Below are 14841 nucleotides of genomic sequence, written 5' to 3'. Positions count from 1 at the left end.
GACCACAAGGTCTTGTTAAATAGATGAACTCAGCCAAGTTTGAGCCAAAACCTATGCTTAGGGAACTCAGGAGACATGTTCAAAGTTATGTTGTAAATTTTCGGCCTGCTTTTGGTCAGCTACATAAGCTTTTGACAACATAACTATGAAACGATCGACTTTGCATGTAAATGATTTAAAATTGACCTACCGTTAATTGAAGAGATTTACGTTTCTTATTTTATTTCGAAAAGTGTCTCAGAGTGGTTATGACCAAGAGCAGGCAGATTTGCCGGCAAGCTCGTTCGCAGTCCATATTTCTAGAAGTCCGTGGCTCAACCAACATTAGTTGCACTGGAAAAGATGTTTTCAGGTCAGCAGACGCTAGGTGTCAAGGGAAAAAGAGATTTCGTGAAATGTCGATTATGGCACCCATAACATGCATGTCTTGCATGTCTTGAAGTTCAGGAGAGGTAATGAAAGCAGAAACTTTCCTATTTTACCTAAACGGAGGAAGCATCTTAGTGTAAAGCCGCCCAAGCTTGTTGAGGCAAGGCGTGCATCTATATTTTGGCTCACCCTCGTTGTAGTAAACCACTTGAAGTATAGGCTAAAGACAAAATGTTTTGGGGCGAGCTTATCCCACTACGTTACTAGATTAAAAAAACCAGTGTGGAACAATCTTTCCAAAACCGACTGTTTTCATTTCCAACTTAAGTTGTTTTATTGAAGAGGTTGGGCATTGATTGTCCTCATGCATTACAGAGCTTTGACTTTGCTTGAAAAAAAAGGTAAATTTCTTCGTCAGTTCCGTTGCTATTGCTAATGATAATAGAAATAATGATATTTCCAAGGTCATCATAGAAGTAAAAACACCTAGAAAACTGCTCAATTATCTTCGGTGTCTTGATCTTGAGCGTTCTCGATGACCAGGTCGTGTTGAAGAATAACGCACCCATTTCTGCGCAGATTCCAAAAGACTTCTTAAGGTCAATTCAGATACAGGGGAACTACCAACCGCCTCTGCGTACTCAATTGGCGCATCCCCACCTCTTGCTGCTCCTCTCTTATATCGTACTTCCGAATTGATCAATCCATTTCGACCATCTTGGTTGGCTCGATTGAAGTCTGAGGAACTGGAAACAACATGAGGTGCCGTCTCTCCAGCTTTTATTTGAAGCAAGAGATCGCTAGATTGACGGACCGAGGCCTCCAAGTTGGCCATGATTCGCCTATCATCAGCCTCCGTGTGGTTATCTTTTGCTGATTTAGATTGCGATTCACTTCTATTCTTGGACTGATTGCGGGGTCTTTGAAATGAGACCAGATTACCAGTTGTAATGGTGGGACTCCTTTTATTGCCAGATCTAGATCGTTTCCCTTTTGACGATATTTGACGGAATTGGACCGGGGACCACGAATGTGAGATGACGGCATCGGGAGATTCGCCAGAATGAGTCGCTTCTTGGAAAGAGACGTGTTTTTTAACATTTGCTCGATGTAACCTAACACTAGATGCTTGTTCAGGTTCATGGGGATAGCGAAAAACGTTGCGGTTCTTGTCACTGTCTCTTTCGACCGACGACGAAGAGGAACCCTGCTTCTCAAGTCTGTCGACAGTTTCTGGGTCAGGCAAGAATAGTTTTAAGTTGGTTGGTGCAAGACCCTCTGCCTGGTTAGAAGGTGCTTTGGACATGTCAAAGTACCAAAAAGTATCCAAAGGCCCGGTAAGACGATCTTGACACTCGAAGATGAAATTTGGCACAGTTCCCCAGTCTGGAAAGTCTTCCACATCTTGCACGAATTCGTATTTCGGCATCTGCATGGCCATGTGCATGGCTTCGTATACTTTGATTGTGGAAACACTCAAAAGAGGCGTAACTTTAGTGAATGCGTGGCGTTCCATCCAAGACAAAGCCACGATTCTAAGCGGTTCACATTCGCCATAAATGGGGACTTCTTTATGACATGCCAATTCGTTGAACGGAGACAAAGTAATTAGGGCCCTAATCCTGAAACCTTCTTCAAAATGGGTGTCTTTGCGAACTAGGGAATCATCCCAAAGTAAAACATCATCTGCCTCGTAGAATGTACCATATGCAAATACATAGCTCGGCTCTGAAATCAAAGCTTCTTGGGTAAAGGCGTCTTCCAATTCGAAATAGAGGTTTTCAGTATTCTCCAAAACCAAAACTTCGTAGCAGGTTTGAGTTTGATATTGCATTTCGAGCCCGATCTTGGAGTGGAAACACCTTTTCGGTCGGACATCAATATCATGATAGGTCCATCCTTGAATGTTGACTTCTGACTTTATGGCAAGGGGGAATGCATCCACGTTTGTTATCAATGGATAGATTGGTCTGGCGTTTATGACGCTGCGTTCAAAAACCTCCAACCAGATTCCAATCTTGACAAGATCTGATTGGCACAAGATCATGCTCTTTAGTGTTTGCATGTCTCCAAACGCATCAGGAATACACACCAACTCCATCAGCTCGTATCGAATATCTGGAGCCGATCTTGATGCTACTTGATTAGCCAAGCTCGTCCAACGGACTAGAATTGGATTTACATAAAAAATGGTGGGTTCACAATAAAAAGTCACCATTTCGAGTGCGAGCTGAAGACTCTGTTCTGAGACCTGAATCATCGGATGTACACATATATTGGTAATAAACCAGGGGCTGTACTTCTGAAATTGGAACCGCATCAGATTGGTCAACGAATGCAGAGGTGCCTCATCCATAGCTATCACAACAAGCGCTCTTTTTATGGAATCTTTAATTTCTTGAACCACTGAAACTTTAGGCATTGTCATTTCCAAAGCATCGAAAGGATATGTTTCATGGTAGGCAAAGGACAGATCCACATTATATTCGTCATTGGCCCACTGTATTTCTGGTTCGGTACTTTGCCTTTCGTTTGAGGGTGTGATCACCCTCTTTTGAACCACAAAACAGACACTGGTGGGGGACTTTTTCCGGTTTAGCGCAAAACACCAAGCCACTTCCACTGGAGGTCCTTCTAGTGCCTTGAACAAGAGCCTCTCAGGATCATTTAGCATTACTGTTTTGTATAACGGGTATTCCAAGCCAGGCATGATTTCGTTGGCGCCCATCCAATCAACGTCATCCCAAAAATAATTTTCTACAATCTCGAGCCCAAGTTGACTGATGAGGGTTGCGGTTCCAAACACTAATTTGACGCTCACACTAGGAACTTCTCTCAATTGCTCTTCCGAATGAGTTTCCAGAGTCAAAGCTTGAAAGTAACGACACGTTCGATACTTCTTTACATGAAAGTCGGTAGTGAACCATTGTAGACTAAAATCAAATGAAATATTACACTGGTTCAGAGCTTCAAATATGATTGACGGATGGGTGATTAGGCAAACTGATTTGCATTCGCCGTTTTTCTCGAGAGCCAGCGTTGCTCGCACTTTTTTTGGCACAGGGGAGAGCCTCAGCCCGGACAATTGGATCGATGAGCGTGAAATTCCGGTCCTCTTCACTTGGCCATTATCATTTTGCGTGGAAGGAAGTTCTGGTTGTGGCCGAGGTTGTAAATGAACCAACTGGTTCATTTCCACTGTTTTGAAATTCTCGATAGAGAAGCAGATCTGGTTGATATTGTTTTCAATAGCACAATGGACGTCAAACACGAATGAGCACGTCGCATGAGGCAGGTTTTCAAGAACGAACCAATCACATGCACTAGCTAATTGAGGGATGCCGTTGGAGTTGGCATTTATATTTTGGGAAACATTGTCGCCGAGACATTCCAAAGTGATTGTCTGAGTGTTCGCCAGAAATACCCGCAGTTCTGTAAAGACTGAGAAAGCATGCATGGGATTATTAATTAGATCCATGTCTGGGGATCCACCACCGAAGGGAATTTCCAAATGGTCGAGTTGAAGCTGTAAGTAACTTACGGCAATCTTTCCGGGCTCAGACAATTTTGTGAATGGTACCCTCCGATGTTGGAACAACGAGCGCAAGTCTTCAGAATCCATTGTGTCGAAAGTGGTTGTCGGGGCTCTAACAGTGGCCACGGCCCCTGTGGGTTCTGTCATCTGTTTCACAGATGTCTCAAGGGAAATCACATTAGTAGAAGTAGAGCATGAGGAGTTGTGCAATTCATGCTCCGAGCAAATCTGAACGCTGGTCGTTTGGTAGGTCTCCGCACAAAGTTCCATGACCTCGGTGAAGTTTATTTTCGGCTTTCTCGGCTTTGGCTTAGGCTTGATAACCTTAGTTTGAACATCGTAGTCTCTAATGAGATCATCGCAAGAATCTTGTGTGGCATAGGTCAGAGGAGGCAGGGGGACATCACAGCGTTTCTGGTATGACAAAGGGCACTCGACCCCAGATCTAATGGCTTGGAGTTTTTTCTCGTAGTCTCGAAGTTGACGAAGGAATCCAATATTGGGATGGATTATGGGTCGACGCTCTTTGACATAGGCAAAGGCTTCGTCCAATGTCATCCTATGGTATTTTATAAAGTACGCAATACACAACGACGCTGACCTGGACATGCCAGCACGACAGTAAATTAGAAGTCTTCCATTGGGTTGGGCGTGGATGGAGTTGATCTTGTCGGCTACGAGATCAAAATAAATGTATAATTTGGATGCCACTCGATCCTCCACAGCAATTTGTAAACAATCTGGTGTGTTATAAGCCATAGTGGGAAGTTCAAGCGTCGCATTGATGACACAAGTGATTCCCAAATCCACCAACAACCTCGACGAGATCACTCGAGCGGCTGACAAATAAAGCTTATCAGTCAGAACTGATGGGTTGTTGTGAAAATATTGCTCCCCACGAAAAAGCACCATGATGGCAGCCAGTGTTCTTAATGGTTATTGAACTTGTAAATTACTTCTTCTTTTGCTCCTGCTTCGCTTATTATATCAGGGCTTCGTGGATCATGATGAGTCTTATTTCTTTATCCTAGAGAAAAACAAAGAACACGACAGATAATCAATGCATTGAAAGTTGCCTGATTCTACATACGGACTCGTCAACAAATAAATGCGAACTTCAAGTTCATAAAAAGTTCTCCTGGAAACTAAAGCGCAAAAACGGACACAAGGAGTGTACGACGAATGTGCGCCTTTATTGTCAGAAATCTGTATCAAGAATAGCACTTACTTGATTTTTTCAACGTGAGGCCATAACGATTGAATATGGGGCTGCTTTCACTTCTTGAAGACACTTTTAAGACCTCAGAAATGACTGACTGACTGACTGACTTGCCTCCGTGACACAACAGAGAAAGAGATCACTGAGCGACTAAACTTTGGGTGAACCTAAGTTCTCCTGATCATCAAGTCCGGCTGGGACTGTTCTTGATGAAAGCCACACGCCCAAAATTCAAAATCAGTGTCACTTTCCTTTGGTCAGGTTGGCACTCGACTCACTACGCTTGCATTGCTCATTGCTCAAGATGAATTAACCGCCTCACTATTCTCAGATAAAATGCGACAAAGAAAGAAAGCTGGATCATTGAGCTTCCGCCATTACGACTGCGAGGCTTAAATTTGACCTAAGGCGCTCTCCTCATTCATGTTGCTTGGCCATTCGTTCAGGATGGAAAGATGTATTTCCGAGGCATAAGGCTAGCTCCAGCTTGAATAAAACCCAAGATGACCTGCTGCTATGCGTTCCCTTCCCAACGATTCCTTACAGGCGACGGCGAGTTGAAACAAGTAGTCAAATAGCTCTGAACAAATGGAATGCCAGGCCCGATCGTCAGCCCGGTACACAAGCTCTTTGCAAGAGATTTCAAGACCTTTGTGATCTTGTTCCACTAACATCATGCTTGCGCTACATTTGAATTTGAGTATTGTATTCTAGTACCCTTTCAGTCATCATTTATATTTTCAACTTCCCTCCAATCGTCCAATGGGCAAGCTTAATTCCGTCGCTAGATATACAATATGTGCGAAAAAAGAAACGAGAGAATAGACTCGAAGGTGCCAGACTATATCAGAGTATTATCCGTTGAACAAGCCAGTGCTGCCACATGGCGGTTTTGCCAGCCAGGGTTTGCTACTTCTGGCGTTTTCAGATTGTCTGCCGGGGAAGAGAAATCTGGTAGGTTTCTGGCGCTTTTGAGCTAGGTGTGGCAGATAATGTTTCAATATTAACGGATAGGCTGATTTTAGCGGGATGCTGGCGTTTGCGACTGACTTTTGGCGTGTTTTTGACCCAAAAATTAATAAAATTGACATATTTTTCCTTAGTCCTCAAGATGCTTTACAAAAATGTAACTTGTGCCTTGGCAATTTTATCTCGTCACACTTGCAGTTTCATGCAACCACTTATTTATGTACATCACACTTTTGGGCACAAAGTGACAGGCATGTATTGTGAATCATGGGTCACATGTATGTTCATCAGTTCATTTCTCTAGAAATAACATAGCTGTGTTTGGTGCACATAGAATAGGTACACTATTGTTTGAATAGAGGTTTCATAGTTAGTGTTCAATTTCACAAGCTATTTCAATCTACTGTTCTCACGACTGCTTTCTAGATAATACAATAAAAAGGAAAGATTTGGCTTTTGGACAAAACTGGCAGCACATTTTTCCACTGAATTGAAGGTATGGTCAAGCTAACAAAATTTCCACTTGTTTTAGAAAGGGTCCCTACCCTACCGGGCTTGGATATAGGGGCCGCTAACCCTTCTGGACTTGAACACAGTCCCTAACCATACAGGGATAGGTTGCAAGGGTCTTCTAAATATCGACACGTATATATTCCTCTTTGATTCACGATCTGAAAAAGTCTCCACCCCATTCCCCCTCTTTCGAAAAACTAGACCATTGACTAACATAAAACTATAAAAGCTTTCAGAGTTGAAAAGAAAATTCTGTCATATATTCTAAGATGTTTGAAGCTGAAAAACACTTCTCTGTTCTTTTGACGTGGTAAAAACGTTCATGCACCTCTACATACATCCACTGAAATCTATAAAGATTGGTTTTTCTTCCTGAGAAGCAATGTTTCAAAGTAGTTGAATAGTAACATCCTCACAGTAGGGTAACCTATCTGCAACTCTGCTAATTTCACTCCACATTCTTGAATATCTGGTTATGATAGTCCGTGGTGGAAGCTAGTTTTGGGTATGACACAAATAATTAATGATGGTCAAGTAAATTAAATTCAAGTAGAAAAGCATCTTATTGTAGATCAAAACATATCTGGCGTTTTTCTGGCGATTTTTGAAGCAAATTTGGCCGAGAAGGTCTTGAATTGGCGTTTTTGGAGGGACATCTGGCGTGTTTAGAACGTGGTTATCTGGCAGCAACTTTTATATTAAGCATTATGGCAAGCATGAGTAGATGATCAACCATTCGGGGTAAATCGAAGGATTACGTTTATCAGGATGGTTGAAAATAGCAAATACGATCGATAACAAACGGGAGCTGACAAAGGATCTGTTCAATCTGGCCAATCATCTTCTCTGCAATAACCAAGATCTTCATCACTTACCTCTACCAAATTGTATCTGTACTGCATGCTCCCTGCCTCTTCATTTCGTTCGTGTACACTGAAACAAATCTAGTCAATTCATTTGTGATATCACAATTTTCATCCACCTATTTGACTCACTTTTCTTGACCCATTCTTGTACATGTTTGTACATATTTATTCTGTTTTATTATACACAACTGGACATGACCGTAAGTTTCAAATAGATTAGTTATTATACGGCTATTTTAATGATTAGAAGGGTCACAAAACAACAATTTACTCCGATTGGAGTTGCTTTCACTTTTCGACCAGACGGGTTTAACTTCGAATTTTGCTGTTTCCCTGATGAATGGCCTCATTTATTGGTTCGAAGTTTAAGGTTATCAAGCTAAGTATATGAATTGACACCCAATTCAAGAAATCCGAATAATCATGGCCATCCCAGCACGTCTAGGGTTTGATCATCTGTTCATCCATCTTCATCATAGACGCTTCTTCTTGGTGACATGAATATTTTTCTTCACATTATCCCAAGCCGTAATGGTATTGGCAAAACGTTCTAAGGTCTTTTAAATCGTGAAAGGTGTGTGGCAGCACATTTTTTAACGTTTATGATAAGTTATCATAGTTATCATTATCATTAATAACCCTGATTTCAGGAGACGTGTTTCACTTTTTAAAGGTCAATTTTCACAAATCAACCAAAATTTGACAGTTGATACTGGACAAGCAAATTTTTGTGCTGTCTGAAGTCGATAACATTCCTACGTCCATAACCAGGAACTGCCGATCGACCTCGACTGCCTGGGGCAAAGAGTTGCACCAGAATGGTGGCGGGTATGTTCAGCGTCAAAGCGGCAGAAAAATATAAGTGCCAGGCGACTAGCACTGCTCTTGAACACCAAGGTGAAGATCGACCATAATCTGACCCTCAGAATTCGAAAACTAATAAAAGGAGGCAAAAGTGTGCGCCGAGTTTCACAAGATGTTTTTTTCACAATCCAAATATCGCTCTTGTTACAGCTGTTTAAAAACAGGCAAAAGACAGACGTGATTTCCGGTTATTCATGTGGTTAGTCAATCACCCCGTGCCCCCATTTCAAATCCAATCGACGAGGAAGACGATGATGATGTGCATGCGGATCAAACCAATCTAGAGATTGCCAAGATTCAAGCTTGTCGGACCAAGGACACTAAAGCAAGGAAAAGCCACTGTTTCCACCACATGGATGAAAACTTTAAATTGAGCCCCATTTAACCCCTTCAAAATTTTGTTCTTAAAAATGTGGTCGGAGAACTTACTCAAACCCGTTTTATGAAGCGTGCTAGACGAGAGTGATTGCTTGACAAGGAGTCTGAATTTGGACGAGCCGTCAACGATTCAAATTTGTACCATAGTTGTCCTAAGTAGCTTGACTACGAATGAAACATTTTGCCCACCAGCGACAGCTGAGACGAAAACAAGCGATCGCAACGCCTTTGATCGATCTATATATGAAGTGTTCCGTCCACCAGCCAGGGGTGAAAGGTCCTGACTTATTGAATTCCCGTGGTGAACGAAAACATGGAACTCCTGACCCAAGCACTAGGTAAAAATACCTTGATAGCTCTCAAAGATGGAGAGCACCTAGTACAAGAGCTTAAATTTCTTAGACCTATCTTAAGGCCTCCGGTTATAACCCTAATCAGGGCATACGAGCAATAGTTCGAGCTTCCTTTATCAGGGCCTCAAACTATCATCAATTGACTAAGGATACAGATCGCTAGTTACCTCTACTCGCCATTGGTCCCAGATCAATCTCGATTGTCTGGCATACCTGGGCCAATCTTCAAGGCTAACTATCCTGCAAAATGTGGCCACTATCCTAGTCTAAATGCGTCTATCAAAGTCGACCTCTACTCTAGAGTCTAACTACTGATTTCTGCTACAAGAGTGATGAACTTTAGATACAGTTGTTGCATACAAATCACTTGCTACTTCTACTCCCTACGATGCCAGCACGATCTCGGTCGTCTGGGAAGTCTAGGCTACTCTTCAAGGCAAACTGTACTGTTCAATCTACTTTATTCATCACAAACATGAAAATAACAATCTACCAATCAGCTGTCTTGCTCGGGTAATGAAAGAGGGGGTAATTGCTTGGCCATGGAAGAGGGAAAACATACATGGACAGAAAATGGTTTGATCCTACTTTTGATGAGGGTGATTCTTGCGTCCAACGGAGATTCACGGCGATGACGTCGGTTCGATGGGATTGAAGGTCCATTATCGAATTGACGGAGTATAACTCAGAAGTTGCCCCTGTACTCAGCTCCAGAGACTTTTCAACACGTCTATGCTGGCTCACTGGTGTATGTTATGCACTTCCCCAGGTCCTCTTGACTCTGCACGGCTTCCTGGGTCCCGACTCCAATCGTTGACTTTCACTGTCCTTATTCAAAAATGGATCGACTCAACCTCTAGCAAGTCTATCAAAATGTTCTCAATTCAAATACCAGCAAGAGCTTCAAGATGGGAGTTTCTATCACTTTCAATGTTCAATGGTCACTTCTCGGAGAGGTTCAAAACAGATTTCTCAACAGACTTCTCTCCTTGAGAACCAAAATGTGACTCTGCTCTCCTCGAGCGCAAAATTGTGACTCTCCGTTGATTCAACTTTCCTTTGCTATGTTGGCTTCCGCCTCTTCCACATGGAGGCTAAACGGGTGGACGGCGACGGTTTCTTCGGTAAAACTGTTGCACCTGCATGACATCTGACCGCAACAGGGATTTTCACATACCAATGTCCAGGGTTGACCTCCTTTCGTCAGGCTAGCCACATTGGCCATCAAGGGGTTTCCCGGATTGCCGACAATGGATTATGTCTGCCTCTTCTGTAGGGTGTGGCATGTGGGCAAAATCCGACCACTACTGTGTCTGAACGGCAAAGGGTTGACATTGGGCCGGAACTAGGTCCCAACGGAACATTCAGAAAGGATTGGTCGTCATTTGCTGTCAGCGGGCCGACATTTTGGTAACGTCGATCCTTGAGGGTGAGATTGCTTATTCCGATTCTCTTCCCCCTCTCACAATGATCACGAGAATATCGTTCTTGGTGACCAAGGATTTCCTGTTTCTCCTCTCTTCCAACATGTAGCCGACATTCCTCACCCATGGTTGTAGCTGGGCTGACCAGCCCCTCGGGTACTGGAGCTTTTCCTTGGTGATAGGAACGATGTAGAGATTGATTCACACTGAATCACAAAGCTCTTTGATACAACCGGTTCCTGTGGCATTGTAAATCTATGATCAAGGGCTGGAGGAGCTACTTGTGCTGGATCACGACGTCACTACAAGCATTAGGCTGGCATTTGGTCGACATCTGACCGACAAACGGACTACATGATGGGCAATCCAACAACTTTGTGATTTTCCCAAGATAATAAGATACATTATCTTCACATTTTGATAAAAACCGTTCCGGGAACAATCATTCATCTTGTACATCATTTATACATGTCATATTAGGATGATGTACTCGATTGTGGACGGAACATGAAGTTATATATGGGCCCAAGGCACGCATGTTCGGGCAAACTCTCCGTCACTGTTAGCCGACATCTCACAGAGTGACTAACACCCAGTCAACCAGGTATACTTGAATGCTTGAATTTGAAAGACAACTTACCAATGCTGGTAGTTTTTTGCAATACCTGACATCCTTACGCATGTTTTGATAAATTTTGAACTTCATCACATGCATAACCGATCTGGTCACACTTTCCTTGGAACTCCGATAGCAGGGTCTGCATTTTTCTATTCTTTAATCTGTAGTTGCAATTTTTACTTACTATCGTAGATCTAGGGTATCTTTCTTGAGGCGAAAAGTTAAACATGGCGAATGCCTTGGCGTTTTAAATCTCTGTTTTACTATATATATATTTTTTGCGGCTCTCGGCCATGACAACAAAGGTATACAAAGACTGATCAGTTTGGCGATATCACAGGTGGTATTAGGGAAGAATGACTATATGTACCTCAGTGCACATGGAAGAAATGAAGAGGGTTGGAGCAGACATTGCAGATGCAGGAGGGTAGAGGGAAGTAATGAAAAACTTGGTTATTGCAGTAGAGAGGATGGGCTAGGTTGAACAACTCCTTTGTCAGCTCCCGTCGATGATGGAATTTGGCTGGGAGCCGGGCAAAGATACGTGACCTCCAATATTCCGAGGGGATGTCGGGCCACGGACAGTAGGGTTCCGTCCTGTCCGTGGCGGCGCACGCGAGCTGATGCCCGGACATCATCCTCGGAAAGGTCAGTCTCCCAATACTATTGGATACCGACCTTGCCAGCCCAATTGTGAGGGGCTCAGTCTCGCAGATGAAGTGCATCCATGAGTTATTGGCATATTGGGGCACGCTGAGGTATCGTTTCAGATATTTGGAGAAGCAGGCATCGGCGGATTTGATGACAGGCTAACAAAACCTTTAGTTCTAAAATCGTTGGTCTCAGCTTGGAGACCCTGCCTACATCTTTCACCAGCAATAAAATCCTTCTTAACGTCCTGTCAGCAGCAGGTCACCAAAAACCGTAATGTTTTGATCGATTGAAGATGAGCACCAAGTTCAAGCACTAACTTGTAATACTGCCTTTACTGTCACTCGACAACGCGTATTTGGCCAATGTTTGTCAGATTATTTTATAACGTTTATTTGCGACTCTTGTTCATGTCAATGTAAAATGTCTAAAACTATTTGTATAGGGCTAGTCAAGTAAACGCGTTCATGGACAACTGACGTTATTCCATGGGGTAAAATCAAAGACAACATGCCCAGCCAAACCGCACTGTGCATGCATTGGATTTTGACATTTTTTCCATTTTACATGCTTGTCTAGGCAATTAGCATTGTGGTATTGAGCCAGTTTGATAGTGCGTTCACTGATTAACACCAAACATGCTCATTTCGTAGGGTTTTGTAACACAACTCGCTCAAAATCACTGAATTATTGAAAATTCAATGGGCGAGTGGTGCGAGTGGTGCGAGTTGACTGTGACGTTTGTCTTAGTTCTCTCTCCCCAAAATGCCCAAAATCAGGGTGCCGGACCACATTTTTCCTTGAATTTCCTTTACTTGACATCCCCTATAAGCATCGTTTATAGTGTTAAACAACGAAATTAAACGAATAAAATGGTTTGTATGATAAAATAGTGACCTAGAGTGATATGACAGCAGAGATGACTAGAATTGTTTCAATGCGCATTAACAAGAGAGATAGGTAGAGGCAAGTGATGAAAAGTTACTGCAGTAGAGTGGATGGGCCAAATTGAACAGATTCTTTGTCAGCTCTCGTCGGTGATGGCGATTGGCTGGGAGACGGACGTAAGGTACGTGACCGCCAATACTCCAAAGGGATGTCGGGCCAAGGACAATAAGGTGTAGTAAGTCTTTGAACGGAAAGGATAACTTGTGTCCGGACATGACCTTCGGAAACACTGTTGGACACTAACCTTGCCAGCCCAATGGTGAGGGGCTCGATTTCACATAGAAAATGGGTCCAGCCGTTATTGGCGTATTGGGGCATGCAGAGGTGCCAAGGGTTGGTGGTAATAGCGGATTCGACTTGATCTCGATCTAAGGATCATGTTGAAGTAGGCAAATTATCCAATCCAAGTAGGCGGATTGGATAATTCGCCTAAGTCCCGGGAAGAAGTGAAATTAGGAGAAGCCTTATTGCTAGTACTTTATTTCTTATAGACTTTGTTAACTATACACAGGGATGCACAAACATACAGTCCTTTCAGGTTGGGAGTCCAATGGTTACTTGCTTCATGCTCATTGCAGACTTTACCAAGAAAACTTGTGGCGCAATGTCTATGCCACAGTTGATGAGGGATATATGACAATTGAGATCAAATCAGCCCATCAATTTGTACTGTACACATACTGTTATATGACAGGTTGACAGGTCTTCGGATCCGCTTCCAGTCTGCTGGACTTGGCATCTTTGAACTGTCTGCTTCCACCATTAATCTTCATTATTTGCACACTTGACCTGGTCATCCTTCGCGCCTTCTGCTTCCACCATAAGTCTCTATCCTTCAATAAGTCACTGTTCGGGTGAATGCCATTTTGCACTATAGTTGTATATCGCAACTCATTACAATTCGGCTGAATACTGTTTCTCTGCAGTTACCCTCTTCTGATGAAAGGCGCTGCGTCCTGGCAGCATTATTCCTGAAGATGGGTTGGAGCGGGTCTCCTTGGCTTGTGGCACCGCCGCAGCAGAGATGGAAGGTTTGGCTGCAATTTGTGTAGCTCTTGACACCGAAGATTGTCAATCCGATGCATAGCCCAATAAACATCGTTGGCGTGAATCCTACAGTGGCCCCATGGGACCATGGGGCGGGTATAGGGATTCTGTGAGTAGCAGCAACCAATTCCGACAACGGTATAAGTTGGGGTATATCGGGTTGGTTCAATTGGAGTAGAGCTTGTTGGAGTTCCGTGAGCTATATGTGGCTGTGGGGTTGGCTGTGGTGGAGGAGTTTGACTAGGTCGGATTTTGGGGGGTCGGGTTACCATAATATCAGTGCCCAGTCAGTTGGATCGGACAGCGAGTACATAGTGCTCCTTGGTGTTGAATGAGCAATCTTCTTCTAGATGTAGCGGGGTGACTCTGGGCATGTATCAGATATTGGTAGTTCCATTGGAACAGGTGACTGGGGCTTCTTTGAGTTGGCGGATGAATACCATGAAAGTTTGTGGCCCAACTTGGCGTAGTTCTAAGTTCTGGATCTTAGGCTGGAGCTTGAATGGGCATCGTTGCTGGATTTGTATAGCCTCACCTTAAAATAGAGCAAAAAGGTATGTAGCAACAGACGTTTTGGTTAACACAAGTATGTGGGGGCAAAGATAGAGTTGTCTTATCCGGATACAAGGATTCAACTCAGCTTGGTCGAGTTATTGGTGCAGGTGAGTGTTCTCGTCATTCCGCATTAGGTACTGATTGGGGTGCATGACTCTCAGTTCTTGGCCTTGGGTGGTGCTGATGGGCATGGCGAGATGTTGATGGACGTCAAAAGTTTCCTTGATGTTGCAAACAGGGACTGGTACAACAATTTGTGACTCTCCCTGTCTCATGTCAGTGTGGCAATGATGTTTGTAGAAGGCCTCCAAGTCCGTTGGTTTGGCTGGACATGCGTTTCAAAGCTTGCCATACCAACTGGGGCTGAAATAGATCAACGGTGATTTGCCCATGCAATGCCAGTGTCCACGTATCCAGGATAGCATAGATGTTATGGGTGGCTTGGGTTACATTCTAGTGTAGCACCTATCTAAACTCCTTATTACAATCCGCTGTATCTAGTTTTGGGCAACTGACCATTGTTTACATTTT

At 43.4% G+C, this 14841-nt stretch overlaps 1 protein-coding gene across 1 annotated transcript; it reads right to left on the bottom strand.

The window, feature by feature from the left end:
- Positions 1-678: 678 nt before the first annotated feature.
- On the bottom strand, positions 679-5697 carry LOC131881439 (dual specificity protein phosphatase 16-like). Its single transcript, XM_059228294.1, has 3 exons — positions 5133-5697; positions 3911-4931; positions 679-3810 (listed from the first exon to the last, which is right to left on the bottom strand). Exons 2-3 carry the CDS (start codon positions 4814-4816, stop codon positions 3727-3729), a joined length of 990 nt encoding a protein of 329 aa, XP_059084277.1. The 5' UTR covers positions 4817-4931; positions 5133-5697; the 3' UTR covers positions 679-3726.
- Positions 5698-14841: the final 9144 nt, after the last annotated feature.

This window comes from Tigriopus californicus, chromosome 5 (genome assembly GCF_007210705.1).
Source record: "Tigriopus californicus strain San Diego chromosome 5, Tcal_SD_v2.1, whole genome shotgun sequence".
NCBI lineage: Eukaryota > Metazoa > Arthropoda > Copepoda > Harpacticoida > Harpacticidae > Tigriopus > Tigriopus californicus.
The sequence above is the reverse complement of the archived record's forward strand: the minus strand, read 5'-3'. Positions and strand labels throughout refer to the sequence as shown.